Here is a 25,920-nt window from a genome sequence, read left to right on the forward strand (position 1 = left end):
GGACTGGTGAGGGCACCCCAGTCCCTGCAGCCCTGAGCAACATGATCCCAGAGATGGCATTGCTGTCTCCCCCCTGCAAAGACTTACTGCAGGTTTCAGACTCCCTGAGACTTTGAAAACTGCAGTTATACATCCTTACCTGAGAAGTCCCACTGAACTAAATGGGGATTACTTGAGTAGACAAGAAGAGTATTGTGCTGTTAGGCTCCTTAAGGCAGAGCCTTTCCCAACTAATGAGATGCTGTAGGCCTGCCAGTAGGCCCCATTCAGGCCACTAGAGTGTAGTTTCCTCCACTGCCTTAGAGAACTCTTGCTTATGGGCTATTTCAGTGTTGAAGTGCAACATAGCAGAACAGCAAGTGCCCTACAACCCCTTTTACTGTCCTTTGAGTAGCACAGCTCTGCCTTTAAAAACAACCTAAACTTTGTGTCACAGATGCTACACAAGCTCCACTAAAGGTGGGTCATACCTCAACGGAAAAGAACCTAGTATAAGATCCACACAACTTGGGTGCAGGTGCAACAGCTAAAGCCAGTTACGAGCACCACCTAGCTGTAGCTGCCACCTAGCTATCCAAGTGGATCTGGGTTTTCAGGAGTAGTCCCAAGCTGTGTACCTGTGCCTGCAGAGGTGTGCTACCCCATTCAGAATTGGATATTTCTGAACCATTCAGAAGTGGATAAAACAATATGCAAGCCAAAGGTTTTTGAATCAGGAAAACTGCTGTTCTGTCCAGATTTAATTTGTTGGCTCTCATAAGGATGCAAACACCCTCCAGCCAGCACTCTAGGACCTCAACAGCTTTCCTGGAATCAAACGGTAAGGACAGAATGTTGGGTATCATCAGCATACTGATTTCCACATTAAAACCCTGGCTGAGCTCTCCTAGTGGTTTCATAGACTTTGAAAAACATGGGAAACAAAACTGAATGCTAAGGCACCCACAATGTAAAGGCTAGGGTGCCAAACAAGAGTAATCTGGCACTACCTTGTGGGACCTGTTGGCCAAGGAGCAGGAACTACTGCAAACCAGTGCTTCCAACCCAGCCAATCAATCCAGGAGACCACCATAATCAAAAGCCACTGGGAGATCCAGCAGGTCCAACAGGAAAACACTCCCTTGTCCAATCCTGGGCACAGGTCATCACCAAACCAGTTTCTGTGCCAAAGCCAAGCCTGAAGCTGGATTGAAAAAGGTCTAGATAATCCACCTCCTGCAGGATTCCCTGCATCAAAGACACGAATAATATCTGAACTAAGTTGAATGCCTCCAAGGAGGAGGTAGGCGTACCAGTGCCGTGGCTCACGTTTCCAGCTAAGCCAGAAACTTTGTATCTGAAAGAAAGGCAGGGCACAAGACTCTCCTCACTTTCAGCCCTAGGAGTTTCCACTCTCCCCTTCCCTGCTTTACCCCATTTTCTTCCTAGGTCCATTTCACAGAAGTTCAAATACATGGCTCCACCACCACCATCATTACTACTATGTCTCAAACTCCTCCCCTAAAACTCGGTTTGCTCACGCTTTGCCACAAGCAAGTTGCATCAGCTACAAACCACACCATGTTTACAAATGAGCTTCGGGCAAGAAGGCAGACAGCATACAATTTTTGAAAGGTGTGGAGTTTATTGTGCAGCATTTCTTGGAAGAAAGAACCATGTGCTAGTTATGCTTTTACTATTGCTTTGCCAATGTTTTCTCCTTTTAGCATTCCCATGAACGCTGCTGGCATGTTGAAAAATCCTTCCGTGATGTGTTCATGACACTTAATTTTCCCCTGTGTACAAAAAAGACACACCATGTACTTTGATTATACCTTTTAAAAACCTAACAAAGATCTGGTTTAAATTATAATTTCAAGAGAAGTGGAGGGAAGACAACATCCTTTCAGATTGAAGTTATACAGTCTACAATAAAAATAGTAAATCTGTATTTTCAAAGCACTTGTTCGCTTTTTATGCCTCAAAAGTCTAGTTACTTCTTCTCCACAGGTTAAACTGCTCCGTATACCTACCCACCCACCCACCTTTTTTTTTTTTTTTAAAGGGGACTTGTGCCTCTGGCAGCCATAGCTTGGGGCTAATCCTGAAGTGGAAGGATGAAGAAGCAGGACCACTGAGAGCTGCCATTGGGTCCAGGGCAAGATGCCTGATTGCCCCCCTTCTTTACCCTTTCCCAAGCACACTCACCCCCACCATCCTCTCACATCCTTACTTTGAGTAGTGCTACTGCATTACACTTCTTCTACCTCAGCAAAGTTCTCACCTGCATCTTTTAAATGATAATGAATGGGCATCCTAGGACTGGCTTTCACTCTCTTTCTCTCATTACTATGTGATGACTTTGAAACAAACCAAAGTGAAATAAACTTGCCTGGCCTTTCAAAAAAAAATTCATTTTTTTCCCCTTTTCTGTGCTCCAGATGTATATTTGTACTCTATACTGTTACAATTTCACCTTCAATGCTAGAACACATGTAGATTTTACAATAGTTAGAGAGAGGGCAGCCAGCTGACAGTCCATCAATCATTCTCTCTCCAAGTGACCCCCTCCCTTCCCCCTGAACATGTGAAAGAAAGATAATCCTTTCTAAAGGCCTGGAGAGAGACTGATTGTTGGATTGTCATCTTAATGACTCTATCTTAACATCACAAAGGTCAGTAAGGCTGCTTAAAAAACAAAGTCTCTTTGCTCAGGTGATTTAAAAATTGATTTGCTATAGTGTGATTTTTTAATCATCCACATGAGCGCTGGGAACAGAACCCTCATGAGTAACGAAACTCAACCTATACATTGAAAGTGGATTAAAGCTGCAGGGGAAACACAGTCCTGGATAGGCAGCCCCTCTTTCTTTAGGCCTGATCTTCATAGAGCCTTGTGGCACGCAACTGCTTCCCCCAAGAAACTGAGGCGTAGAGTCTTCTGGGGAAACAGGCAGCGGAAATGGCTGTCCAAAGTGAGGTTGTATGAAAATTGGGCCAAGAAAGGAGGCTGCAGCGCAGAATAGTAAGGCATTGCTGCTGCACTGCACTCAGAAGGAAAGTGGGCCGGTTTGGTGGCCCCTGATCTAAAGGGAACATAGCATAACTTCCTGGTTGTGCTCAGTTTCTTACCTCTTCAACCCACTTCAACAGTTGCTTCAGGCCTTCTTCTCTCCTGTTCTCCCAGCGTGAGAACACAAACCCTTCCATGCACAGCTGTTTAAGGATCATGTGTGTCTGCACATAAGGTCCTGTGAGAGACAGAGAGAAAGCACTGGTCAAATCCAGCCTTCATGTCAGTTTATACCAGTAGATTCCTGCTACTGATCATCATGTGATCAGTGGACTGCCCCTCCTACCACAACCTGGGAACCAGTCCTATGCAGGTTTCATTTCCTCATGGGAAATCCTATATGCTCTTGTTCATATAAAATTATATTTTAATTATGCTAAAAAACCTCAAACATTGTATTAAAATAGGGTAAACAGTATTAAAATACAACCTTGCATTGTAGCTTTTTCTAGCCAACAGCCTGATGTTTCAGTCAATTATTTGTTAAAATTATTAAATATGAATTTCCATCTTACCACCTAGATGCAATTGAGCAACAAACAGTGGCAACACTAGGGGTTGTGGCCAGAGCATCACCCCTATGATGGACTTCCTCTCATGCAGTGGGTGGGGCAATGCCCTAGGCAGTGGGCATGGTGATGTCCCATCACTCCACAGCTGCTGGGCTTTGGTTATGACTTTTGATAGAATAGAGATATGTCAACATGGTTTGCCAATTGCGCAATGTAAGCAGCGAGATTGGGGTTTGTTTGGCCCAGCCTAGAACATGAGTCTCCTCCCCTGTGGGGGGATTGGAGGAGGGCTGGGAGCTGGGCTGTCTTAGTGGGCTCTTAGGGCACCAGCGCCCAGCCCTCTTCCTCCTTTGCACGGGGGCACAGTACTGACACTGACCCCATCCAGCCCACCTTGAACTCAAGACCAGTGCAACTTCTGAGGAGGCCTCTCCTGTACTAGACCCCATGTGCCAGCCAGTGTTCGGTCGTGTAAGGTGGGGGGTTGGGGGTCTGGACGGGCTCTGCCGAGGAAAGTCGCAGGTTGCAGGCCATGCAGGTTCCAGGCACTTCCCTGGAAGTGAGCCCCATGGAGCACAGTGGGACACTTCCGAGCAGACATGCCTGGAGTGTGCACTCAGTCCCTGGCTCCGTGAGTGGGAAGGGGGTGGGCTGCTGCCTTCTAGCTTGGAGGTAGGCCTCGCCTCCCTGCCAGCCTCCGCAGGTCACCAGTGCCTGCAGTGCTCACAGTCGCTGCTGCTTCCCAGAGGACACAGCCCACCTGCTGCGGAGACCACCAGGGTTGCTGGTGAGGGGCTCTGCGATTGTGCGGCTGCTCCAGGCCCTCCTCATCTGCCCAAGGCTGTGGGTCACAGGTGGGGCTTGGGCCACTTGGGAGCAGGCTCCACACGGCCTGTAGCCCCTCCCAAAGGCACAGGCGCCCTGCCGCCTAGCCATGCGTTGCTCCGGGAGCTGTGACTGGCCATGGCAAGCTGCGGAGCTGAGACAGGACCCTGTGCATGGCTTGCCAGCACAACCAGGGCTTCAGGAGGTGTCCCACTGAGTAAACAACCTCCAGATCACCGTGGCATCACGCACGTGGGGAGCCTCACCGCCATAGGGAGAGTGCTGGCCGGAAGGCGGGCGCAAGTAAGCATCTCCGCCCAACCTGCAGAAGGTCACTGCCATCTCAGGGAGGCTGTGCTCTTCCTATAGGAGGTCCTCCTGGCATTCCTTGAGCCTCCGGGAAGACCTTTGAGGCTTGGCACTGGGAGCCTCACCCCAGGTGGGTCCACTCAGAGGAAGCCCCGTGGAGTGCAACGGGGATCGCAGCTCTCACACTCTGGGCAGGACTCGGCTGCACCTCTAGCCACGCTCTGATAGAATAGAGATACTTCAACGTGGTTTGTTTCATAGCATTCTGCATGAAATTACACATCAATTGATATAACATGATGGTATTATTTGAAAATACCAAGATTTTAAAAATTTGGTGAGTGGTGGTGTCACCCCCAAGTGTGTTACCCAGTGTGGCCCGCACCCACCCTAACGATGCCACTGGCAAGGACACCTTTCACCTCACAGCAAATCAGGTCCTTCCTAGGCACTAATCCCTGTCCAAAACTGTTCTGCTTCTTCTCCTTCCGAGCAGCCAATCAGAGACAATGTTCCCTCTAATTTTCCCCTGAGAATGTGGAGCTGTATGGGGACTTGTTGTGGAGTGCTCAGCAATGGCATGATTGCTGAAAGGGAAGCTGCACAGTGGCTACACAGCTTATCAAGAAGGCTGATCAGTCCAAGCATTTCCATCACTGCATCTCAGAGCAAAAATATCACTTTTTAATTTAAAAAGACGACACCTGCAATTCTGAGTGCAGAACCAATGCAAGACTGGGGCTGGTTCTTCCTTCTCCCATCCCATCCCATTTGCTGTCCTTAGACCTAGAAGGTCCCTGAGGAGAAACTAGCACCAAAGGAGGTGCTACCCAACTTTCCAGCACTGGTGCAGCCGCAATACAGCCTCAAGGTAAGGGAACAAATGTTCACACCTTGAGGAGGCCTCTATGACCGCCTCCCCAACCCAGGAAGTGGTGCATACCCCACTGGCATAGCAGCACTGGAAAACTGGATAGGATTGGGCCCTAAGTCAACCCAAACAAACTTCATGCCCACAGATGGGGTTTTGACCACAAGTTACATCACACTGGCTCAAGCAAAAATAAAGCAGTAATGCCAATTCTCACAACTTGATCACCTGAAGGTGGTATGCAAAACTAGCTACAGCTCTAAAGAGAACAGCTAACTCACTTTCATCTAAATTGCCTTTGACTTCAGAAAACGTAGGGATTGTTGAGCAATGCTGAGGTGAGGGCAGTGAACAAAAATGTAATTGACTAACTACAGCCTGAGGATAAGAAACCTCCTTGTATGTTGCAATGCTGAATTTAGTACCACAGAATTTCAAAAGCTAGGACTAAGAAGAAGTAACCTAAAATGGTTTTCAGTGAGGAAGCAATTGTCTTCCTTGGTTCACCACTACCCTCTAGTGGCATACAAAAGCACTACATTATATGTATCCTATTTTATTAACTAATCAGAGATGCTGCCCTGCTATCAAACACACACCTTTCAGGTTGTATTATAATTAACGCTGCTACCACACAAAGGCTTCATCTTTCTCTTCAAAACCTGAATGTTAGAGGGAATGTTTCTGCCTGCGTTTCCAACAGGCACTACACAGCAAGCCACTGTCAGCTGCCCTCAAAACATCCCCACAACAGGTTTGTTTGTGGGACTCTGAGTATCTGATTCCCACAATAATTTGTCTATGGAATGACAGCCAGCCCATCCCTGATGTGAACAATGATGGCCATATTGGGTTAGCAGATTAGGGGGCAGTGATGAACAGACCCCTGCCACCTTCCTCCACTCCATCTTGGAGCTAGCCACCTTACCTCATTCCTTTCTCTCAACACACTCTTTAAACCAAGAAAGACATTCGTCCTACTTTTAAAGAGGCCAAATTAAGGGAGCCACAAATTAAGGGGACAGGATTGCTGCGTTCTGATCCTTGGTGTACATCTATCTGGCCCTGTCTCCTTCTCACATTGCTCCTTCCTCCATCTGGCCCTTTAAAAACCACTATTATGGAAGCATAATTTGATATAGAGCAAAATGAGCATCCACACTGAGGTTCACCAGTTGCTGCACACTATTTGTTCCAGCTCTGACACTGACAACAGCCTGGCACATTAAGAGCTCAGATACAATGACAGCTGAACTAAAGAACAAAAGGCTAAAATATGATAGGTTAATTGATGCTTAGCAAATTTTTCCTCAAATTGCTAGAATTTGTTTCAAGTCAAAGCAAAACATATTTGAAGAATAAATGTTTTTTAGAAGTCTCACACCTTCCAAAAGCAACCAAGCTGACAAAGAAAAAAGTTTTTACCTTTCTGAGGCACTACATCATTGTATAATGAGATCGCACCACACACAGCAATTCTCCCAAATGTTTTCATTTGTTCTAGAACGACACTCGAAAATTCTCCTCCTACCTACACAGATAATAAGCAGAGAAAGAAAAAACATTCAAAATGTATCACTCAGAAGAGATGAAAGAATATTTGTCACTGATAAAATTGGCATTACTGTGGAACAGTCGCATCAGCACACATGATGACCTCTCTGCTCCTGAATACTGATCATAAGGAAGAAAAACATCTTGTTCCTTTACTAGATATTCCTCCTCCCCCTTCCAGCACAGCCATTCCGCCCCACAGATGACCCAGATCCCTTGTGGGTCGAGTAAAATTTTCATCAGCTTCAAGCAGTCTTGACATATCCAGGATTCAGCTGCAAAATAGCTTATTTGAAGAGCATGTGTCATGACTATTTTTACACAGTATAACAACTATTATACAGCTTAGAAGTCAGACCAAAGTGCTTGAGGGGAATACCTTTCCCCATATGATTCTGTCTGCCCCCTCCTGCAACCTTTTGGTGAAGCCCCAGCTGCCTCCTAAAATTTGATAGGTGGCAACACAATGGTGGCATCCAGTAGATCTCCCAGCCACAAAAAGGGGAATTAGTTCCCTTTTGGTCTGTCTGGCAAGTATCTTCTGTGTTTGGGTCAATTCTTCAATTTGTTTTGGAAACCATTTTATGTAATTACATTTTAAGGGTGTAATCCAGAGGCACCCTTGGGCAGACATTCTTCTCAACAATGATTGTTTTCAACACACTCTCTGCATGTAGGTTGCTTCATTGAAAATAAAAACAAGCCTTTTCTCATCTTCTCAGCTCTTCCTTCCTCAGTTCTCTATGGTTTCCTGGAAGTCACTGAATTTTCATCACTAGCAGGTGTAGTTTATTTCATTACCCTTAACACAACCTGCACTATTGCTGTGCTAAGTATGGACTCAATCCTGTTCTTTACATGTAGATTGTGCAATAAGTTTAGTTATTTGGAATGGAAGATCATGATCTCAAGCAGGTTTACACGTGAACCCACTTATGCTAGAAATAGGGAGGAAGGAAGAGACCATGTTGCTGCTGCCATCTATACTACACTGCCAGGTAAGCTTGGAAAAGGAAAGCAGGGGGTGGCCGAGTATCTCTTGATCCACAAGGTGTGAGGGGGATTGCAGGCCTAACCCTAACTGGATTAGGACCCAGTTGTTTTTTTACGGTTTTTGTGAGTTTGCTCTCTCAAGCACTTAGAAAGTGCCTTCATGAGGAAAGACTGAAAAAAATAAGTGAAACAGTGTTCATCCCACCACTAATTTTTAGGGGTCAAAAGTTGGGGCTTCTGTGCTTCACAGTGACCTTTGCTTCTTTGGACAAGCACAAGCAGGAAATATTGTGCAACATCAGTCAAACCACACTTTATGACGAGAGCAAACTGTACAATGGAGCTTTAAGACTTTGCCCCTGTTCCAGTTCTGATCCTCGAACTGCTGCCAACACCCATGTGCGTTATTTTCATTGGAAGAAAACCTTTCACCCTTGTATTCTTCCATCAATTCTTCATCTATGACCCCAGAAATTAGCTTCAGGCTGAACTCACCCCTCCCTTTCAGTTTTTTTTATGGACATGCTAAAGACTTCCATAAAAGGCTTCCAGTAAAGGCTTCCATAAAAAATCCCAAACCTCTTCTTTCCACAAGTTGGCTCTTTCCTTGCTCAGCAGAATTTCAACACAGATCCTTTCTTCTTTCTCTTTCCCTATTTCTCCAGTGTGTCCTTTCACAGATGCTAGAGAAACTCAGGGATTTCTGTTTCCCTCTGCCTGGCCAATTATGTATTGAGCTATTGCAGTGGTTCCCAAACTTTTCAGTACCAGGTTCCACTTCTTAAAACAACATTCTATTGGGACCCACCTAGGCTTACCAGACTTTTAAAAAAATGACATCTAGAAATAATATTTACTCATTTATAAGTCATAAACAGAAAGAAAGACCTACAAACATTTATCTCCCTATATTTATACCTGTTTGCAAACTGCAGGAGCTCAGCTCCTTGCAGATCAGTTACCAGCTACAGTATCTGATTTTTGAATACCTTCAGGCCTTTAAGGAATTAATTATCTATCACTGTTTGCTAACTGACCAAAATTCAGGTCGTGACCCACCACTGCGCCCCAATCCAGACCCACAGTTTGGGAACCACTGATCAATTGCATCTCTTGTTTCTATTAAACTTCCTTTGTTTTATGATGTTCAGTTTTCCTATTACTGATGATTAGCCCCTAATAAATCCTACATTAATCACAATGACCTCTTTGAACTCTTCACTGCCAATGATTCAAGAGTGCATAATGATTAGTGACCCATAGGTTTAACAGCAGCACATACTTTCCAGAGCATGTGTGGGAACACGGCTCAACAGCAAAACAGCCAACTCAATAAACACTGGAAAGTTTGACCTTCCTAGAGTTGAGCTCAGCTTGTACGTACGTTATCAAAGTAGCAATCATAGCCATCAGGGGAAGCTTTCTGCAGGGCCTCTTTCAGGGAAACTGTCTTATAGTTGAAGGCTTCATCAAAGCCAATGCTCTTTAAGTAGGCCACTTTCTCATCAGAACCTGCACAGCCAACCACTTTGCAACCCTGAAAAACAGAAGGGAAGGGGGAGAAAAGATGTGCTTTTCTTCAACTCTTACACAAGTTCAAGCACAAAAAAGGGATATCTACAAAATACAAACATGCTGCTACAACACACCACCAGACCTGTGCCAAGACAAAGCCCTTTTTGCCACATTGATTTTCAAAACTCTGCACATTCCAGTCATCTGGGTGTGCAATATGAAGCTAAAGTGCAATGACATTGCATTACAATGAGCTTTAGCCAGTCACAGCTTGACTAGACTTCTTGCAGCTTGCAAGATTCCTGCAGCAAGCTATGCTCCTGTTCATGATTGCAGATGAAGCACCAGGCTTCTGGAGTAGCAGGAAACCCCTTGAAAAGTTTCAGATGCAACAGCACAATGCTGTAAACATACACAGGCAATGGTACAGATCCAGCCTGTGTACATGGATTTGACTCAACATGAATGGTCCCTGCAAATGAGAAGGAATGTGCTGACCCCTGGAGAAGGAGAAAAATGCACCCCTTTAAAATCACAGTTTTAAAAACTGCTTTTTACTGTTGCAGAGACAGTCATACAAGTGATTACAGGTATAACCTAAGTATTCACAAATTTTTCTATCTCAAAGCTGATGAGAAGGGCCCTTTAAATTAAAGAAAAACCATGGTTTAATAATGCCAGAGAGGGCAGCCAACTGACAATCCATCAGTCATTCTCTCTCCCTTTCCCCTGAGCATGGTGAAAGAAGGCTGAATGGCGGCAATTATCACCTCCTACATTCTTTACCCCTTGCTGGGGCTCCTGGTGAAGGGAGGGATCAATGCCTCCTAGTGTACCTGGAGAGAGACTGATGGCCTCTGTGTGCATTACAAAGGTCAACAAGGCTGTTTTTAAATCACCTGAGGAAAGAGACTTTATTTTTTAAATTGATTTGCTATTGTGCATTTTTTGCCATTATGAGTTCTTGGATCCTTAATAATGAGTCTCAACCTGTATGAATCAAGTCAAAGATGCCCAACTGACCAGTGTTGTTAAACAGATCCTTGCCTGGTTCACTTCATCAGTCAGGGACATGCTCAGTACACTTGACTCTCCCCAGTTTCATCCTTTGACTATATATATATATATATATTTTTCACATTTTTATATTGCCCTTCCTCCAAAGAGCTCAGGGCGGTGTACACAGCTGCTCCCCTCCTTCTTGTCCTCACAACAACCCTGTGAGGTAGGTGAGGCTGAGAGAAAGTGACTGGCCCAAGGTCACCCAGGAAGCTTCATGGCTGAGAGGGGATTTGAACCGGTATCTTCCAGGCCTAAGTCCACCTCCCAAACCACTACACCCCTAGGATCTACACTCTCTCACACTCGCAATTGGATGAGTGGAGGAGGAAAAGAAACCACACCTCCTGCCTCTGCCATCTCAGAGGCAGAAATGAGGCCCTATCCTATCCAACTTTCCAGCTCCTGTGCAGTTGTGTTCATACGGCATTTGCTGCACCTTGTGGTTGTGGGGCAGTCACAGAAGCCTCCTCAAGGTAAGGGAATGTTTGTTCCTTTTCCTTGAGGCTGCATTGCGGTTGCATTGGCCACTGGAAATTTGGATAGGATTGGGGCCCCAATCGCCACATATTGAGGTGAATGTGTGAAAGGGGCCTAGAACATAAGAACATCCCCACTGGATCAGGCCATAGGCCCATCTAGTCCAGCTTCCTGTATCTCACAGTGGCCCACCAAATGCCCCAAGGAGCACACCAGATAACAAGAGACCTGCATCCTGGTGTCCTCCCTTGCATCTGGCATTCTGACATAGCCCATTTCTAAAATCAGGAGGTTGTGCATACACATCATGGCTTGTACCCGTAATGGATTTTACCTCCAGAAACTTGTCCAATCCCCTTTTAAAGGCTTCCAGGCTAGTCGCCATCACCACATCCTGTGGCAAAGAGTTCCACAGACCAACCACACGCTGAGTAAAGAAATATTTTCTTTGTCTGTTCTAACTCTCCCAACATTCAATTTTAGTGGATGTCCCCTGGTTCTGGTGTGATGTGAGAGTGTAAAGAGCATCTCCCTATCCACTCTGTCCATCCCCTGCATAATTTTGTATGTCTCAATCATGTCTCCCCTCAGGCGTCTCTTTTCTAGGCTTGAAGAGGCCCAAACGCCGTAGCCTTTCCTCATAAGGAAGGTGCCCCAGCACCGTAATCATCTTAGTCGCTCTCTTTTGTACCTTTTCCGTTTCCACTATGTCTTTTTTGAGATGCGGGACCAGAACTGGACACAATTCTTACAGAGCTTTGAACTATGTGAAAGCCTCTATACTTGGTGGGTTTTACTTGTATATGGGGCCCTTTGCATGTATTCAGCTGAATGTGTAGGGATCAGTGATGCGGTGAGAAGGGCATGCCAGTGTTTGGCAGGTGCAGTCCCACTCCTCCTTTCATGTGCACACTGAACAAGTGGTTGGAAAAGGGGGTCTCAATCAAGCAATCATATACCAGAAGACCCTTTTCTCAGCTGCTCCCAACCAATCCCTGCTAGTTCGCTGCTAACAACAAAACAAGAGCTGAGACAGTAAAAAAAGGTTTCAAAGAGCATGGCATGGACTCCAGGCAGCTGGTCATGGAGTTCACAATGTCATGAGGCCTCTCTCTGTAGAGAGAACAGCTCTAGGATTCCTGCTCATGATGTTCATGAAGGGAGAGCTGGAGGATTGAAGGGGGGGAAGAAAGTTACGTAGAGATACACCCCTGAAGATCAAAGGGGATAATAGTAAAAGTCTGAGCAGGACGTTTGTGAGTCATCTGTCTCCTGGGCAACACATTGCTCCCCCCCAGTGTCTTGTTGGCAGCATTGCATCCACTTTCCAACAGGAGCAGAAAAGTTTTTCCTCTGAAAGGTTTTGGTTACATTTTTCATCTGAAAAGGACCGAAGATGCAGTGTTATGACCAGTACTTACGTGTATTTTGGCAATTTGCCCAGCTGCAGTGCCCACAGCACCAGCTGCAGCGTTGATCAGTACTGTCTCTCCTGGTTTCATCCTGCAGATCTCAAATAAGCCAAAGTATGCAGTAAGGCTGTGGGAAAGAGGAAGGAAATTATTTGTTAATCAAAGAAAACTACATTTTGTGTAGCTGTCCCAACAACAAGATAAGAAAGAGCCCAAGGAAGAACTCAAAGCTCCCAATCATACTAGAAACAAATTCTTGTACATCGTAAGGCGCACATTCAGAAAAGAATTTCAGCAGGTTCAGCTTGTCATGCAAGGAAAAGAAAATAGCGAAATTCACAATTCCGTTCATTTTATAGCAGTGGTTCTCAAACTTTTAGCACTGGGACCCACTTTTTAGAATGAGAATCTATCAGGACCTACTGGAAGTTACATCATGACCGGAAATGACATCATCAAGTAGGAAAATTTTTAACCATCCTACACTGCAATCCTACCCACATTTACCCAGGAGTAAGTCCCATTTACTATCATTGTTAAACGCATATACACAGTAGCCTGTTAAAAGTACAGATTTGTAACATTTTCCCACTTGCAGTCACATACCAAGGTAGCAGCAAATCTAATATATTAAAAATAAAATACTGAAATGAATGGGGACCCACCTGAAATTGGCTCACAATCCACTTAGTGGGTCCTGACCCACAGTTTGAAAAGCAATGTTTTATAGCATATTCTGATCTAGGTTTACCAGAGGCAAAGGAGAACAATGTTCCAGTGCCTTTAAGAGCTGCGTGAAAGAGGAAAGTTCAACAGTTGCAACTTTTCTCTCCTTTACACAAGTCACAGTTGATCAAAGTCCCTCATCTGCACAGCTACCTACTAACCCACGCTAGTGTGCCACCATTCACACACCTTTCCTATTTGGCGTTTCCTCCACCTTTAAGGTGTATATTTTCCTCTCCAACAGTAGACGCACATCTGTTTGTTGCTGCTTTTTCCCTTAGACATGCAAACAGAACCACCTGCTGCAGTAAGGAACTCCCAAAATTAGATTTGTCAGTGTACCAGTGGGGTACTATGTGAGAAGATGCCTGTGTTCCTCCAGCAGGAGAAAGCAAACTGCACAAGCTCTTTAAAGTAGCATTTGAAGAGGATTATAGCTCACTGTACCATCCAAACATGGAGGGAATCTAAGGCCAGCCCAAGAGGCCCAAGCCAGCCTGCCAAATGCTACCCAAACATGTGCCAGCTTCTGCTCCTCTCACTCTTCCAACTTCTAGCTCCGCACTCTCCTTCACTTCCTCTCTGTTGCTCTTCCTTTTCCAATCCAGAAACTGGAAGGAGGAGGAGGAACAGCAGTACAGGCAAATGGGTGAACAGAGCTGGGCGCCCCTACTACTCTGCTTCCTGAGATGGCTACTTCCAGTTGGCCTCATGGATGAACTGGCCCTGAAGGAAGCCATCAAGGAGCAGCCTAATAGCAGCGTAACAAACCCCCTGTTATGCAGGGTTAAACCTTAGCCCACACTTGATGGGAAGGACCAACTCTAAAGATGAGATGGGAAAGAGCCCAAGAATGGCAAAGGGTTTAAGTGGCCCAAACAGTGCCTCCACTCCCTTGTTGCGTGAAGAACCAAGGGGGTCAAAAGTATAAAGATAGAACTTTGGGTTTGTTCTCAGATTAAGGGCACTTTGTTCAGGGGCCTCCAAAATTCTGGAGACAGCACTATTGGGAGAAGCTCTCCCTCTATCCTCAATGCCCTCCAAGATAGCAAAACACCAGGCAGCCAAGTCTAAAGACAACTGAAAACCATACAGATGACAGGCACTTACCCAGGCATGCCAATTGTCCCAAGAGCCAGAGATCTGGGAAGCTTTTCTGGCCAACTAGGAAACATTAGCAAGAGGCCTTTGCCATCAGAAATAAAATGAGATTTCCAGCCTGAATTGGACACAGCAAAGGCCCCTACAGGGTATGCAGCATTCTTACTTTCCAAAACCCTGTTAAAAAAACACAAGAAACAGAGACTTCACAACTCAACAAAAGCACTGTACGTGTTAAAAATCACAAAGGATTATAAGCACTTTCTAAATCAGGGTTTGACAAATTTGCTTTGGAAAACTTAAGTTGCTCAGCTTTTAAGACTTTTTGTTTAACAATGGCAACAAAAACCACACCCCTAATTTTGCCACATGCAACAAAACATCCACCAATCATGAGCCATGACAGACAAGATCATATATGTTGCTAAACAAGGAATTCAGCACTTATGATTCACTGCCAGAAATGTACAGTTATTGCTGTTCATGTTTTATCATCAAGTAACCTGAAAAGTTAATCGTTGTTGTCAAAAATACCAGGCAACATGATGAGATATGTAGATACATGTGGGCCCAATCCTATCCACCTTTCCAGTACTGGTGCAGCTGTAATGCAGCCCCAAGGTAAGGGAATAAATGTTCCCATACCATGAGGAGGCCTGTGATTACCTTCCCAGCACAGGATGCAGTGCAGGCTCTATTGGCACAGCTACAAGAGCACTGGAAAACTGGATAGGATTGGGCCGAGTCATATAAGGGGGGAGTGGGGTCACACTTGCTGGTTCCAGTTCACACTGGTGCATCCCAACATTTGTGTATACACTTTTACTATGAAAAGGCCTTATGTATCTGTCAGGGGTTGTCTGAACATCCCAACAACATTCCTTCAGATTTGCGATAGGATGTCAATGCTTATCAATTGACTGCTCAAATATTCCCAAGAACAAATCCAACTGACTGCAGATATTTTGTAACAGTTATTTAACTTGGGAGGGGAGCTATTACTTTGCTATTTGTTCTTTTGCTACAATTGTATTAAGTCGTTAACTCCTCGGCCAATGTTTAACCAACCAATGCCAAATCTAATTGCTGTTATAAATAATATCTGTAGAAAGATTGGAAAACGAGGAAGATCTCACTTTGCGACTTGACTGCCGATCATTGCTTCGCCTTCCTTCATGTACAGCTTACTGTAAATTCTGTGAAGAACAAATAAGAGGCAGGTAGGTCAGAAAGAGAAGGATTCTACAGCAATGGAAAGCATTTATTCTGCCAAAGTCTGTTATAGGGGATCCTTAACAAGGACCAGGGCCCAATCCTATCCAATTTTCCAGCATCAGTGCAGCCATAATGCAGCCCTGAAGTAGGGAACAAAAGTTCCCATACCTTGAGTAGGCCTCTGTGACTGCCTTCCCACCACAGGATGCAGTGCACATCCCATTGGCACAGCTGCACCAGCATTGAAAAACAGGATATTATTTGTCCCTCAGACTTTTATTATGCCTTTTGTTTTGTATCTAAATTTTGATAGAGCAATTAACACTTCGCAATACACTGTACGCAAATAAATCCTTATACAAATCAAAGTTTGTGATATGGCCAGGAGCAGTCTGAGAGGATTTGTTACCTCCACAAGTGTGCACGCCATGGCCCCCCAAACTTCAGTGCCCATTAATGCACATGTGCTCTTGTTGCTGCCATCTCCCAGAAGCCAGGTGCTTGAGGGGAGGGAGGCAGTCCACACCCCACCTCCAGCTCTGGCCCTCTGACCTCCACGGCTGAAGGTGGGGAAGTGAGCTCCAGATGGCCATGCTCTACTTTGTTTACTTTACCCTGCCTTCCAAAGCAGTTGGGTAGGTGAAGAGAAAGGTGAGGCAGCAGCGGTTTTTTCTTTTCCACCTCGGGCTGTCACCGCCCCAGACCTCTTTTCACAGCAAGCAGGAAAAGGATCAGAGAGCTGATTGAAATGACTCAGTGGGTAGCAGAGCACCCCATATTATTTCACTGTTCCCGTTTGCTGCTCAATACCACCATTTCAGTCAGTCTCATTGCTATACCAGCCCTGGGTATGGCACAAGGTTAGGGTTAGGCTTACCAGAATCTATCCTGCTCCTGTTCTTTTAGCAGCAGCGTGATATACCCAAATGAATCAGACAAATCTTTTTGCAGCATGAAGATAAGCATTTTTGGCTCAACTCCTAACCAACTTTCCAGCACTGGCATAGTGGTGCCAATGGGACATATGCTGCATCCTGCAGTTTGGTGCCACTCACAGAGGCCTCCTCAAAGCAAGGGAATGTTTGTTCCCTTACCTCGGAGCTGCATCATCCTTATGTTGGTGCTGGAAAGTGGGTTAGGATTGTGCCCATAATCTACTAATGTCTGCAGATCAAGCTGCTGTTTGAGATAGAAAAGCTGGTAAATTATTTAACAATCTTGCTTGCGGCTTGTCCTACCAGGTGGTCATCTGGCAGGGGCTCAAAGTGTGTCTGCTTTCCAGTGGTTCCTTGCTATTATCATTTGCAGCTTTAACATCTGCAACTTTATTGTTTTTCAGTTCTATAATATTTTATGAATTTTTATTGTATTTTATACTGTTTGCTGCCTTGGGCCCTTTGTTGCAAAAGGGAAAGGTGGTATAGATGTTTTAAAGTAAAACCATAAGGAAATTACTAGAATTTCAAACTTTGCAGACAGAGCACATACATCTGTGGACCAATGAATATGTAATTCCAGTGTGGAAGAAGCTACTATGTGAAGATAGGGTGATGATTTAAGGGGCAACCATGGTCAAAACCAACTTTGCTTTTAGGACTATAATTCAAATGTTACATTAACCAAACATCAAACAAAAAGAATCATACCTCATATAGGGATCAACACTGAAGAACACACTTTCAAGCAGTACCTCTGAAATAAACAAGATAATTGAATAGATTAATGGCCAAACTGAACAAGACGTTGAAGATTGACAGCCCAATCCTAAGACATCCTTACGCTGCCGGAACTAGTGTTTGTTCTGCGTCCCGGTACCCTCCCCTGGTACCCTCCCCTGCACCTGGCAATCAGAGGCAGCCTGCCTCTCAAACCAAGAGCTTGCACATACCTACTATGACTTGTAACCCGTAATGAATTTTTCCTCCAGAAATTTGTCCAATCCCCTCTTAAAGGCATCCAGGCAAGATGCCATTACTACTTCCTGTGGCAAAGAGTTCCACAAACTAATTACACGCTAAAGAAATATTTTCTTCTGTCTGTCCTAACTCTCCCAACACTCAACTTTCATGGATGTCCCCTGGTTCTGACGTTATGTGAGAGGGAAAGAGCATCTCTATCTACTCTGTACATCGCCTGCATGATTTTGTATGTCTCCCCTCAGGCACCTCTTTTCTAGACTGAAGAGGCCCAAGCTGTAGCCTTTCCTCATAAGGAAGGTGCCCCAGCACAGTAATCATTTTAGTCGTTCTCTTTTGCACCTTTTCCATTTCCACTATATCTTTTTTGAGATGCGACCAGAACTAGACACAATACTCCAAGTGTGGCCTTACCATTGATTTGTACAACGGCATTATAATATTAGCCGTTTTGTTCTCAATACCTTTTCTAATGATTCCAAGCATAGAATTGGCCCTCTTCACTGCCACCGCACATTGGGTCGACACTTTCATTGAGCTGTTTACAAGGACCCCAAGATCTCTCTCCTGATCTGTCTCAGACTGCTCAGAACCCATTAGCCTATATGTAAAGTTTTGATTCTTTACCCTAATGTACATGACTTTACACTTACTTACATTGAAACGCATCTGCCATTTTGCTGCCCAGTCTCCCAGTTTGGAGAGATCCCTCTGGAGCTCTTTATAGTCTCTTATGGTCTTCACCATGCGGAAAAGTTTGGTGTCATCTGCAAACCTGGCCACCTCACTGCTTAGCCCTGCCTCCAGGTCGTTTATGAAGAGGTTGAAAAGTACAGATCCCAGGACAGATCCTTGGGGCACTCCACTTTCCACCATTGTGAAAATTGCCCACTGACACCCACGCTCTGCTTCCTGGACCTCAACCAGTTCCTAATCCAGGAGAGAACCTGTCCTCTAATTCCCTGATTGTGGAGTTTTCTCAGCAGCCTTTGGTGAGGAACTGTGTCACTGTTGTCATAAAGTGTGACATAGCATCCAGCACGGCCTGGCTGCCACTATAATTGATGAGCAACAAGATCCACACATCAGCAGATAGCAAAGGAACCCTGGTGCCGTTAAATAAAAAGGGGGGGGGGCAGGAGGGAGGCAGAAAGGGGCAGGGAGGAACAGGGAAGGGATATCCAACTTCCCAGCCTCAATCCGCCTTCCTGGGTTCATTTAGATGTGCCAGCTATATAGCTGGTGCAGATCCTAGTAAACCTAGCAGGGCAGTGAGGGTTTACCCCAGGGCAAAGGAACAAATGTGCCCTTACCTTAAGGAGGCCTTCACAGCCCAAAACTCCCTCACAGGATGCAGCACAAACCTGTGCGCTGCCAGGGCAACAGAAGTTTGCTGCTGCATATCCAAGTACACCCATAGGGGCTGTGGGGGCACTACACAGGGTAAGGGAACAGATGCTCCCTTGTCCTTTGGCTGCTGCTCTGGCCCTGCAGAATACAGCAATGGCTGTTTTGGCACCACTGTATCACATGGTGCTGGGGAGGCATAGGATTGGGCCCTTAGGTCAGTATTATAAACACAGACTATCAGTGACACAAATTTTTCTCTGCCTTATGTAAAGATGCTAGTCATGGTACCTGAAGCCTTCTGCACACAGAACAGGTGATACAAACAACTGTTCCCTCTAAGATATGCAGCCACCCTGCTAAGAGCTTGACAACCCAGAAATTTGGCAATGGCGCCTGACATCATCACTGGGGGCCAGAAGATGCCGTAGCACTGCTGTGCAGCCATGCACTGGGGGACCTAGGGCAGGGCAAATGCTCCGAGCGTTGACCCTCTAGGGGTGGCTCCACTAGCATCACCCCCTCCCTGCCCATTTGTCTTTTTCTTAAAGGAGAAGGGGTGCTCATGATCTCTGCTGGAAAAGCAGCAGAATGCTCGCAGGCCCTCTAGGCACCCCCTGCACTCCAGCCTTGACCAATCCCAGGACACCCAGGATGAGGGGGCGCAATGGGAGACGGGAGGAGAAGGTTGTGTGAGGTGGATGAGGGAGGGAGGCTGTACTGAACGGGGGATTGTTCTGCAGGCACTCAGGACTCTCCACTGGCTGAGTATCAGCCAAGCAGTTGACCTGCTTCTACAGCCCTGCCCCCCTCAGCCAATTTCTGTCTACTCAGAAGTATGTCCCATTGTGTTCAATGGGTCTTACTCCCAGGTAACTACATAGAGCTGAGGTATTCAATCTGTGCATGGGGCCTTCCTAGGGAGGTGTGGCTAGTTTCCAGGGGCGTCATGAGGCATCTGGGGGAGAGAGGTGGCTGTAGCTGCTCAGCTCAGCTGCTGCCTCCCTACTTGCTGCTTTTCTGTGGCTGTGAACAGGTGGGTGGGGCAGTGTGAGGTGGGAGAGAAGGCTGGCTGGGCAGCTGCTGAGGTGCTGCATCTCATCAGCACAGGGCCGCTCCTGGCAGGCTTCAAATTGGGAGGGAAGAGTAAGTACAGGCAGCACAGCGCTTTCCTCCGCTTGGGAAGGAGGGAGCCCAACCCCCTCTTGGGGGGGAGTGTCCAAATGCCCCAGCTTGCATTCCTCCTTCTTGCCTGAGGGAATAGGAGTGGTATCTGCATGTTGGGGTGTATGTGTGTGAGCAGCCCCCATCTACTTTGGGGTGAGTTGTAATCTTGCTCTGTGTGGCTGCAATCCTGTCCACACTTTCCTGGGACTAAGCCCCATTGACTCAAATGGGACTTACTTCTGAGTAGACCTACATAGGCGTGGGGGTCTGTGTCAGCTTAACCAAGAATCCTCACCTTTCTCTTTTTCCTCCCCCTTCAAAAAAGAAAAAAAGTCACTCTTGATGGCTTTGCCTCCAAAAATTGATTAAAAAATAAAAATACCCATTCCTTTTCAGCCATCCCCCCTTTTCCTCCTGCGGGGGAACTTCCCATGTTAGCTGCTATTATAAGACGAAAGGCACAATCCTAGCCAGGTCTACTCAGAAGTAAGTCCTATTGTGTTCAATGGGACTTACTCCCAGGAAAGTGAGGTTATGATTGCAACCAAACAGCCTCTGGGTCTCAGTTTGCATCAGTTTGCAATTAGCAGATACACACAAAACAAAGTCTTCCCCTCCCCCAGCAAATTCATCACTCTCCCCTTTCCAAAACCCTCCAGATGTGCTGCTAATAAACTCAGGGCACAAGCCTAACCAGGTCTACTCAGAAGTAAGTCCTATTGTGTTCAATGGGGCTTACTCTCAGGTAAGTGTGGTTAGGATTGTAGCCTCAGAGTACTGGCAGCTGTTTTTTTTTTTGTTTCTAGTGTATAATTATAACACCTTCATCCCATTTAGGGGGAAACAGGTGTTTCCAAACAAATGTGCTCAGGATTATGATTTATGGGCAACTTCTTACATTGCATTTTAAAGATCCAGAACACTTTAGGATGCAGTTGTCTCTGAGAGAATGCTTTTGATCAGATATTTTCAGAGTTCATAATGCTACTTAAGACAGAACTGTATGTGTGGGAGATGTGCCAAGATTGTAAAATATTCACAACCCTGTGACAACTTAAGGCCCAAACCTATCCAATCTTCCAGTGCCAATGCAGCTATGCCAGTGGGGCATGCACTTCATTCTGTGGTGAGGAGGCAGACACAGAGGCCTCCTCAAGGTTTGGGAACATTTGTTCCCTTACTTTGGGACTGCACTGCAGCTGGAAAGTTGGATAGGATTGGGTCCTAAGGCTGCAATCCTAACCTCACTTTCCTGGGAGTAGGACCAATTGAACACAATGGGACTTACTTCTGAGTAGACTTGCTTAGGATTGTGCCCTAACAAAGTAATGTGGCACAAGTTTTTGTAAGCTAAAGTTATTTCATCTTACCATTTTTACATTGCTATCTTCTATAATACAGTAATAATAATTTAATTAATTAATTAATTAAATCGTGGGGGCCCCAAAAATGTGAGTTTACCCTGGGTGACAGATGGGCTAGGTACGCCACTGCAGCCACTGCGCAGCAATATGCACCTATTAGAGGAAACCCTGGCTATGACCTTTCCCCATGGGCTCTCAAAACAATGGGTGCCCACTTACCTCCATTCTTCAGTGCTGGCAGTTCCACTTCTTGCAATTCAAAATTACTGTGGGTAGGGAACCCCTCAAAGTGCTTCTTTAGAATCCAAACTTTTGCACGCACCATCTTCCACCACCTGAATTATCAAACAGCATTACTGAGTATTATAGAACTGATCAGCAAGTCAGCCATTCTTCCAACACAGAGTTTCCTAACTTTCCACTGCAAATAAAGATGACAAAACATCTTTCATAACTAAATCATAACTAAACACCAATCATAACTAAACTCCTGCATGGCGATGTAGTGGCGTTGGCTTCAGGGCATCCTGCAGGGGAATTTCAGCTGCTGGAGATCTCCTTGGGATAAGGGAACTTTTGTCACATTTCTCCTTGGGGTAAGCCCCAACAGCTGCAATAAATCAACTTGGACTTGTGCCAGCGATATGCAAGGTAAACATCCATTGGAAGATTCTTTAGGAACAACACAACCCTTATATAGCAGGCCACTACTTGGATGGTATTGTCCAAACTGAACCAGAGAGGAAAAACTGCTATAAACATCATCCATAAATTGCCCTGAAAGAATATGCACCTGCTTCAAGAGGCAGCGGTCAAAGCTGGGAGGAATCAACAATACAGATTGCTCTTATAAGAGTAAAATCAACATTTTCCTAACCTAAGTGCAGATAAGAAACAGTACAATTCACAAATGACCAGAGGCAGTTATCACCATTGTCTCATGATCCTAGGAATGAAAAGGGGCTATTGTTGCCTCTCTGTCCAACTTGGGAGCATCTAAAGGCCCAATCCTATCCACCAATGCAGCCACAATGTAGCTCTGAGGTAAGGGAATAAATCAGGGGTGTCAAACATAAGGCCGGGGGGGGGGGGCTGGATGTGGCCCGTGGAAGCTTTTTATCCAGCCCCCAGGCCCTCAGCTGCTGAGCAGTGCTGAGGTGTTACTGCTAAAAGGGCAGCCCCCAAGAAAATTTGGCTCTCCCATATCTTGAAATATGATAAAGATTTGCATGTTTTCTCTTCTGTCATTTGTACTTAATGAATTCCTAAGTGAGAAAAAGTGTTTATTTTTGGTTATGACATCACTTCCTGCCTAACGATGTCACTTCTCGCCCTCAGCAGGCATCATGAATACCATTCGGCCCTCAGTATGAAATGAGTTTGACACCCCTGGGATAAATGCTCCCTTACGTTGAGGAGGCCTCCATGGCTGGCCCTCCCCCCCAAGATGCTGTGCATGCCCTGTTGGCATGGCTGCATCTTAGGATTGGGCCCTAAGAGGCATTTGACTAATGGCTGTTACAAACAGAATACTGAAGTAGATGGGCCTCTGATCCAATCCAGCATGGGCTCTTCTTTAATTCTTAGGATGTTCCATCTTGATATTCTCCAATATCTGCCCTGCTGTCTGTCGTGGTTGCCATGTGGCAGGGGCAATTATGTTCAGGACATCCTTCTCACTTTTTCCTGATTTTATACACCTGAAGTGTGGTGACATGCAACACTCTGAAGGTTCACTTGGATAATACCATCTGAGTGGAGGCCCAGAACAGAAAATTCCTTCTCATATAAAGGACCTCTACTTGAATCTTATTGTCCAAACTGGCCCAGAAAGGAAAAACTTTTGGAAAGGAAAATCAATAAATTGCCCTTAAAAACCATACACCCATTTCAAAAGGTAGCAATCTAGTAACAAAGCTGGAAGTGATCAACACAGATTGTTCACATGACAGTAAAATCAACATTCTCCTAATCTATTTTAAGTGCAGATAAGAAACAGCAGGATTCACAAATAAGCAGCCAGCAGCAACACCCACAAACTATGTGAAAGCAAACTCTGTATTAAAAGAAAGTGATAAGGAACTTCAACTTCTTTGCACAATATTTGCACACCTGCTTTAAACTGTGTGTCATGTCAACAGGAACAAAAATGCTTAAAGTTAAATGCTTAAAGTTAAAGTTAATGCTTAAACTGTTAACGTTAAAACTAACTGCATATTTTTATCTGAGCCTTATTAAAACTCTCGTTTTCAAAACATTCAAAAAAATTGAAAATACTTGCCCTGACTTGCCTTCATTTTATTATTCTTTCAAAACAAGCTGCATGCTAAAAGCAAATGATAGCAATTACTATTGAATGCACAAAGGAATAACATGTTATATCGGTCATCAGCAATGATGGATGCATTGTTCCTAAAGAATCTCTCAAGGGATATTTACCTTGCATAAACTTAAAAGTCTGCCATCATTAGCAGCACATTTACTTGAAGTATAAACTTCCATCTCTCTCTCTGCAGTTTCAAACTGAAGAGCAGACTTAAGCCCCCATAAATGTTGTTGATGGGATAAACCCAGAAAATAATTCAGAATGTCCATTCTAGCCAATGTGGATTTGACTTTTACTTTAGAGGCAGATATAAAGTTATAAGCCGGGGGGGGGGGGATTATCTCAGACAAGGGATCAATGTTGTAACATGGAATTTCATATATAAACCGAAATTCTGAAAAGGCAAATTCAAAATCTAATTACTCTTTCTGCCAAAATCTGAATGGAAAGATCTATGTACCCACTTTCTCTAATTGGGAGTGCATGAACAATAAAGAGTTCTAAGGCATCTTAAAGATCAACAAACTAATGCTGCAATCCTACACACACACTCCTGGGATCAAGCCCCACTGAACCCTGTTAGACTTATTCCATGCAATCAGTTTGTTAGTAGGGTCAAACATTTTCCTAGGTAGCTAGTCATCAGCTATCTCACATTCAAACACCTCAATCCTCTGTATTTTCTCAGAAGTAAGCTCTTCTGACTCCAACTGGGCACACTTCCATGTACTCATTCACCAAATGGGAGCCTAAAGAAGTTCACTTAACCTTATTTGGGAACAAGTTCCATTCAACTCAATTTGTGTCTGAGTAACTACATATTTGAAGGGGCCTCAAAATAAATTTTGGGCAGGGTTAGAAGGAAAGAAAAGAAGATGTCTTTAAAACAATCCTCTTCCATTTGTAACCATGAAAACTGGAAGCAGTATTCAGGGTTTCCTAAGGACAAAGTCTGAACTTGATCTAGTTTCAGTCAGAAAAATTTCTTTTCAAAAGAACACTTAGCCCAAAAGAAATTTAAACAGCTTACATACAAAATGCTGTCGTGCTTACATGTTCCTGTTAGTTATTTCCCCACTTCCATTACTAACCTGTAATCCTTTTTAGAAGACTTGCACCCACAAAAGCTACGTTGTTGCTTCTGCTTTTGCAGACTTCCGAGAAGAGAAAGTTGCACAAGTACATCTGTTTTATATTCTGGCATGCCCCCTGCAGCAACTTTGCAACATGACAAGCAAAAAAAAAAAAAAAAGACCAAATTGCATTTCATTGAGAAACTAAATTTCCAAGTTGTATATTTTCTTTAAAAATTTCCTAAACCTTTCATTATTTCCCCACCATAAAAAGACCAGCAAGAAACTCCTGCTGAATTGCCAGTACATGGCTGAGATCTTCATATGCTGCTGCAGAAGTAGAGTGATTTGGGCTGCAATCCTATGTACGCTTTCCTGGAAATAAACCTCACTGAAGGCAATGGAACCTACTTCTGAGAGACATGCATAGGATTGCACTGCTCGTCTCCAAGTCTGGTCTGGACCTGGGTGGGAAATCTTCCAACTTAGGGATCCCAGACTAACAATTGTGTAGGAGAGAGAGTTTCACCAAGTACAGCTTGTCACCACAGCTTCAGATGACAAGCTGCACCTGCTGAAATTCCCTCTTCTATACAATGAAGGTCCAGGATCCCTAAAGTTGAAAGTCTGCCCACCCCTGGTCTGGACCTTAGGGCTGAGAAGAGGGTAGGGAGGAGAGGGAAATCTTTGGGGCCCAGGCTTCCCGGTTGCCTGAGCCATCACAAAATAAACTATACAAAATAAATTTGCATAGCTCAATCTCAGCCTATCCAGGGCTGTTTTTCCACTACAGCTTTAATTTCAATGCACTTCCATTCCCCCCCCCCCAATGCATTCTGGAGACTGATTTGTTAAGGTTGCTCTCAGATTCCTTAACAAACTACTGTCCAACCCCCCCCCCAATGCATTGGAGAAACAGACATAATAATAATAAACAACTTTCCTTATACCCCGCCCTTCTCCCCAAAGGGACCCAGGGCGGCTTACAACATACTAAAAACAGATTAAAACATTTATTAAAAGTGGATTAAAGCTGAATTTGTGCTTTGAAAGTAGAAATGCAGTCCAGGTCTTCTCCATAAATATCAATGTGTATTGACCTT

The 25,920-nt window shown here is 44.9% G+C and overlaps 1 protein-coding gene across 2 annotated transcripts; it reads right to left on the minus strand.

Moving 5' to 3' along the window:
- Window positions 1-1,604: 1,604 nt before the first annotated feature.
- PTGR1 (prostaglandin reductase 1) lies at window positions 1,605-24,917 on the minus strand. 2 transcript variants are annotated; one of them, XM_066616353.1, is made up of 11 exons: window positions 24,836-24,914; window positions 23,700-23,744; window positions 21,638-21,753; window positions 17,271-17,316; window positions 15,546-15,605; window positions 14,419-14,586; window positions 12,592-12,709; window positions 9,501-9,653; window positions 6,995-7,100; window positions 3,112-3,230; window positions 1,605-1,775 (listed from the first exon to the last, which is right to left on the minus strand). In XM_066616353.1, the coding sequence occupies exons 3-11, from the start codon at window positions 21,741-21,743 to the stop codon at window positions 1,665-1,667; spliced, it is 987 nt and encodes a 328-aa protein (XP_066472450.1). In that variant the 5' UTR covers window positions 21,744-21,753; window positions 23,700-23,744; window positions 24,836-24,914; the 3' UTR covers window positions 1,605-1,664. The 2 variants fall into 2 exon arrangements, with proteins under 2 accessions (XP_066472450.1, XP_066472449.1); XM_066616352.1 differs by lacking the exon at window positions 23,700-23,744 and having other exon boundaries at window positions 24,836-24,917.
- Window positions 24,918-25,920: the final 1,003 nt, after the last annotated feature.

The sequence above is a fragment of the Tiliqua scincoides genome, chromosome 2 (genome assembly GCF_035046505.1).
Source record: "Tiliqua scincoides isolate rTilSci1 chromosome 2, rTilSci1.hap2, whole genome shotgun sequence".
In the NCBI taxonomy this organism is placed as follows: Eukaryota; Metazoa; Chordata; class Lepidosauria; order Squamata; family Scincidae; genus Tiliqua; species Tiliqua scincoides.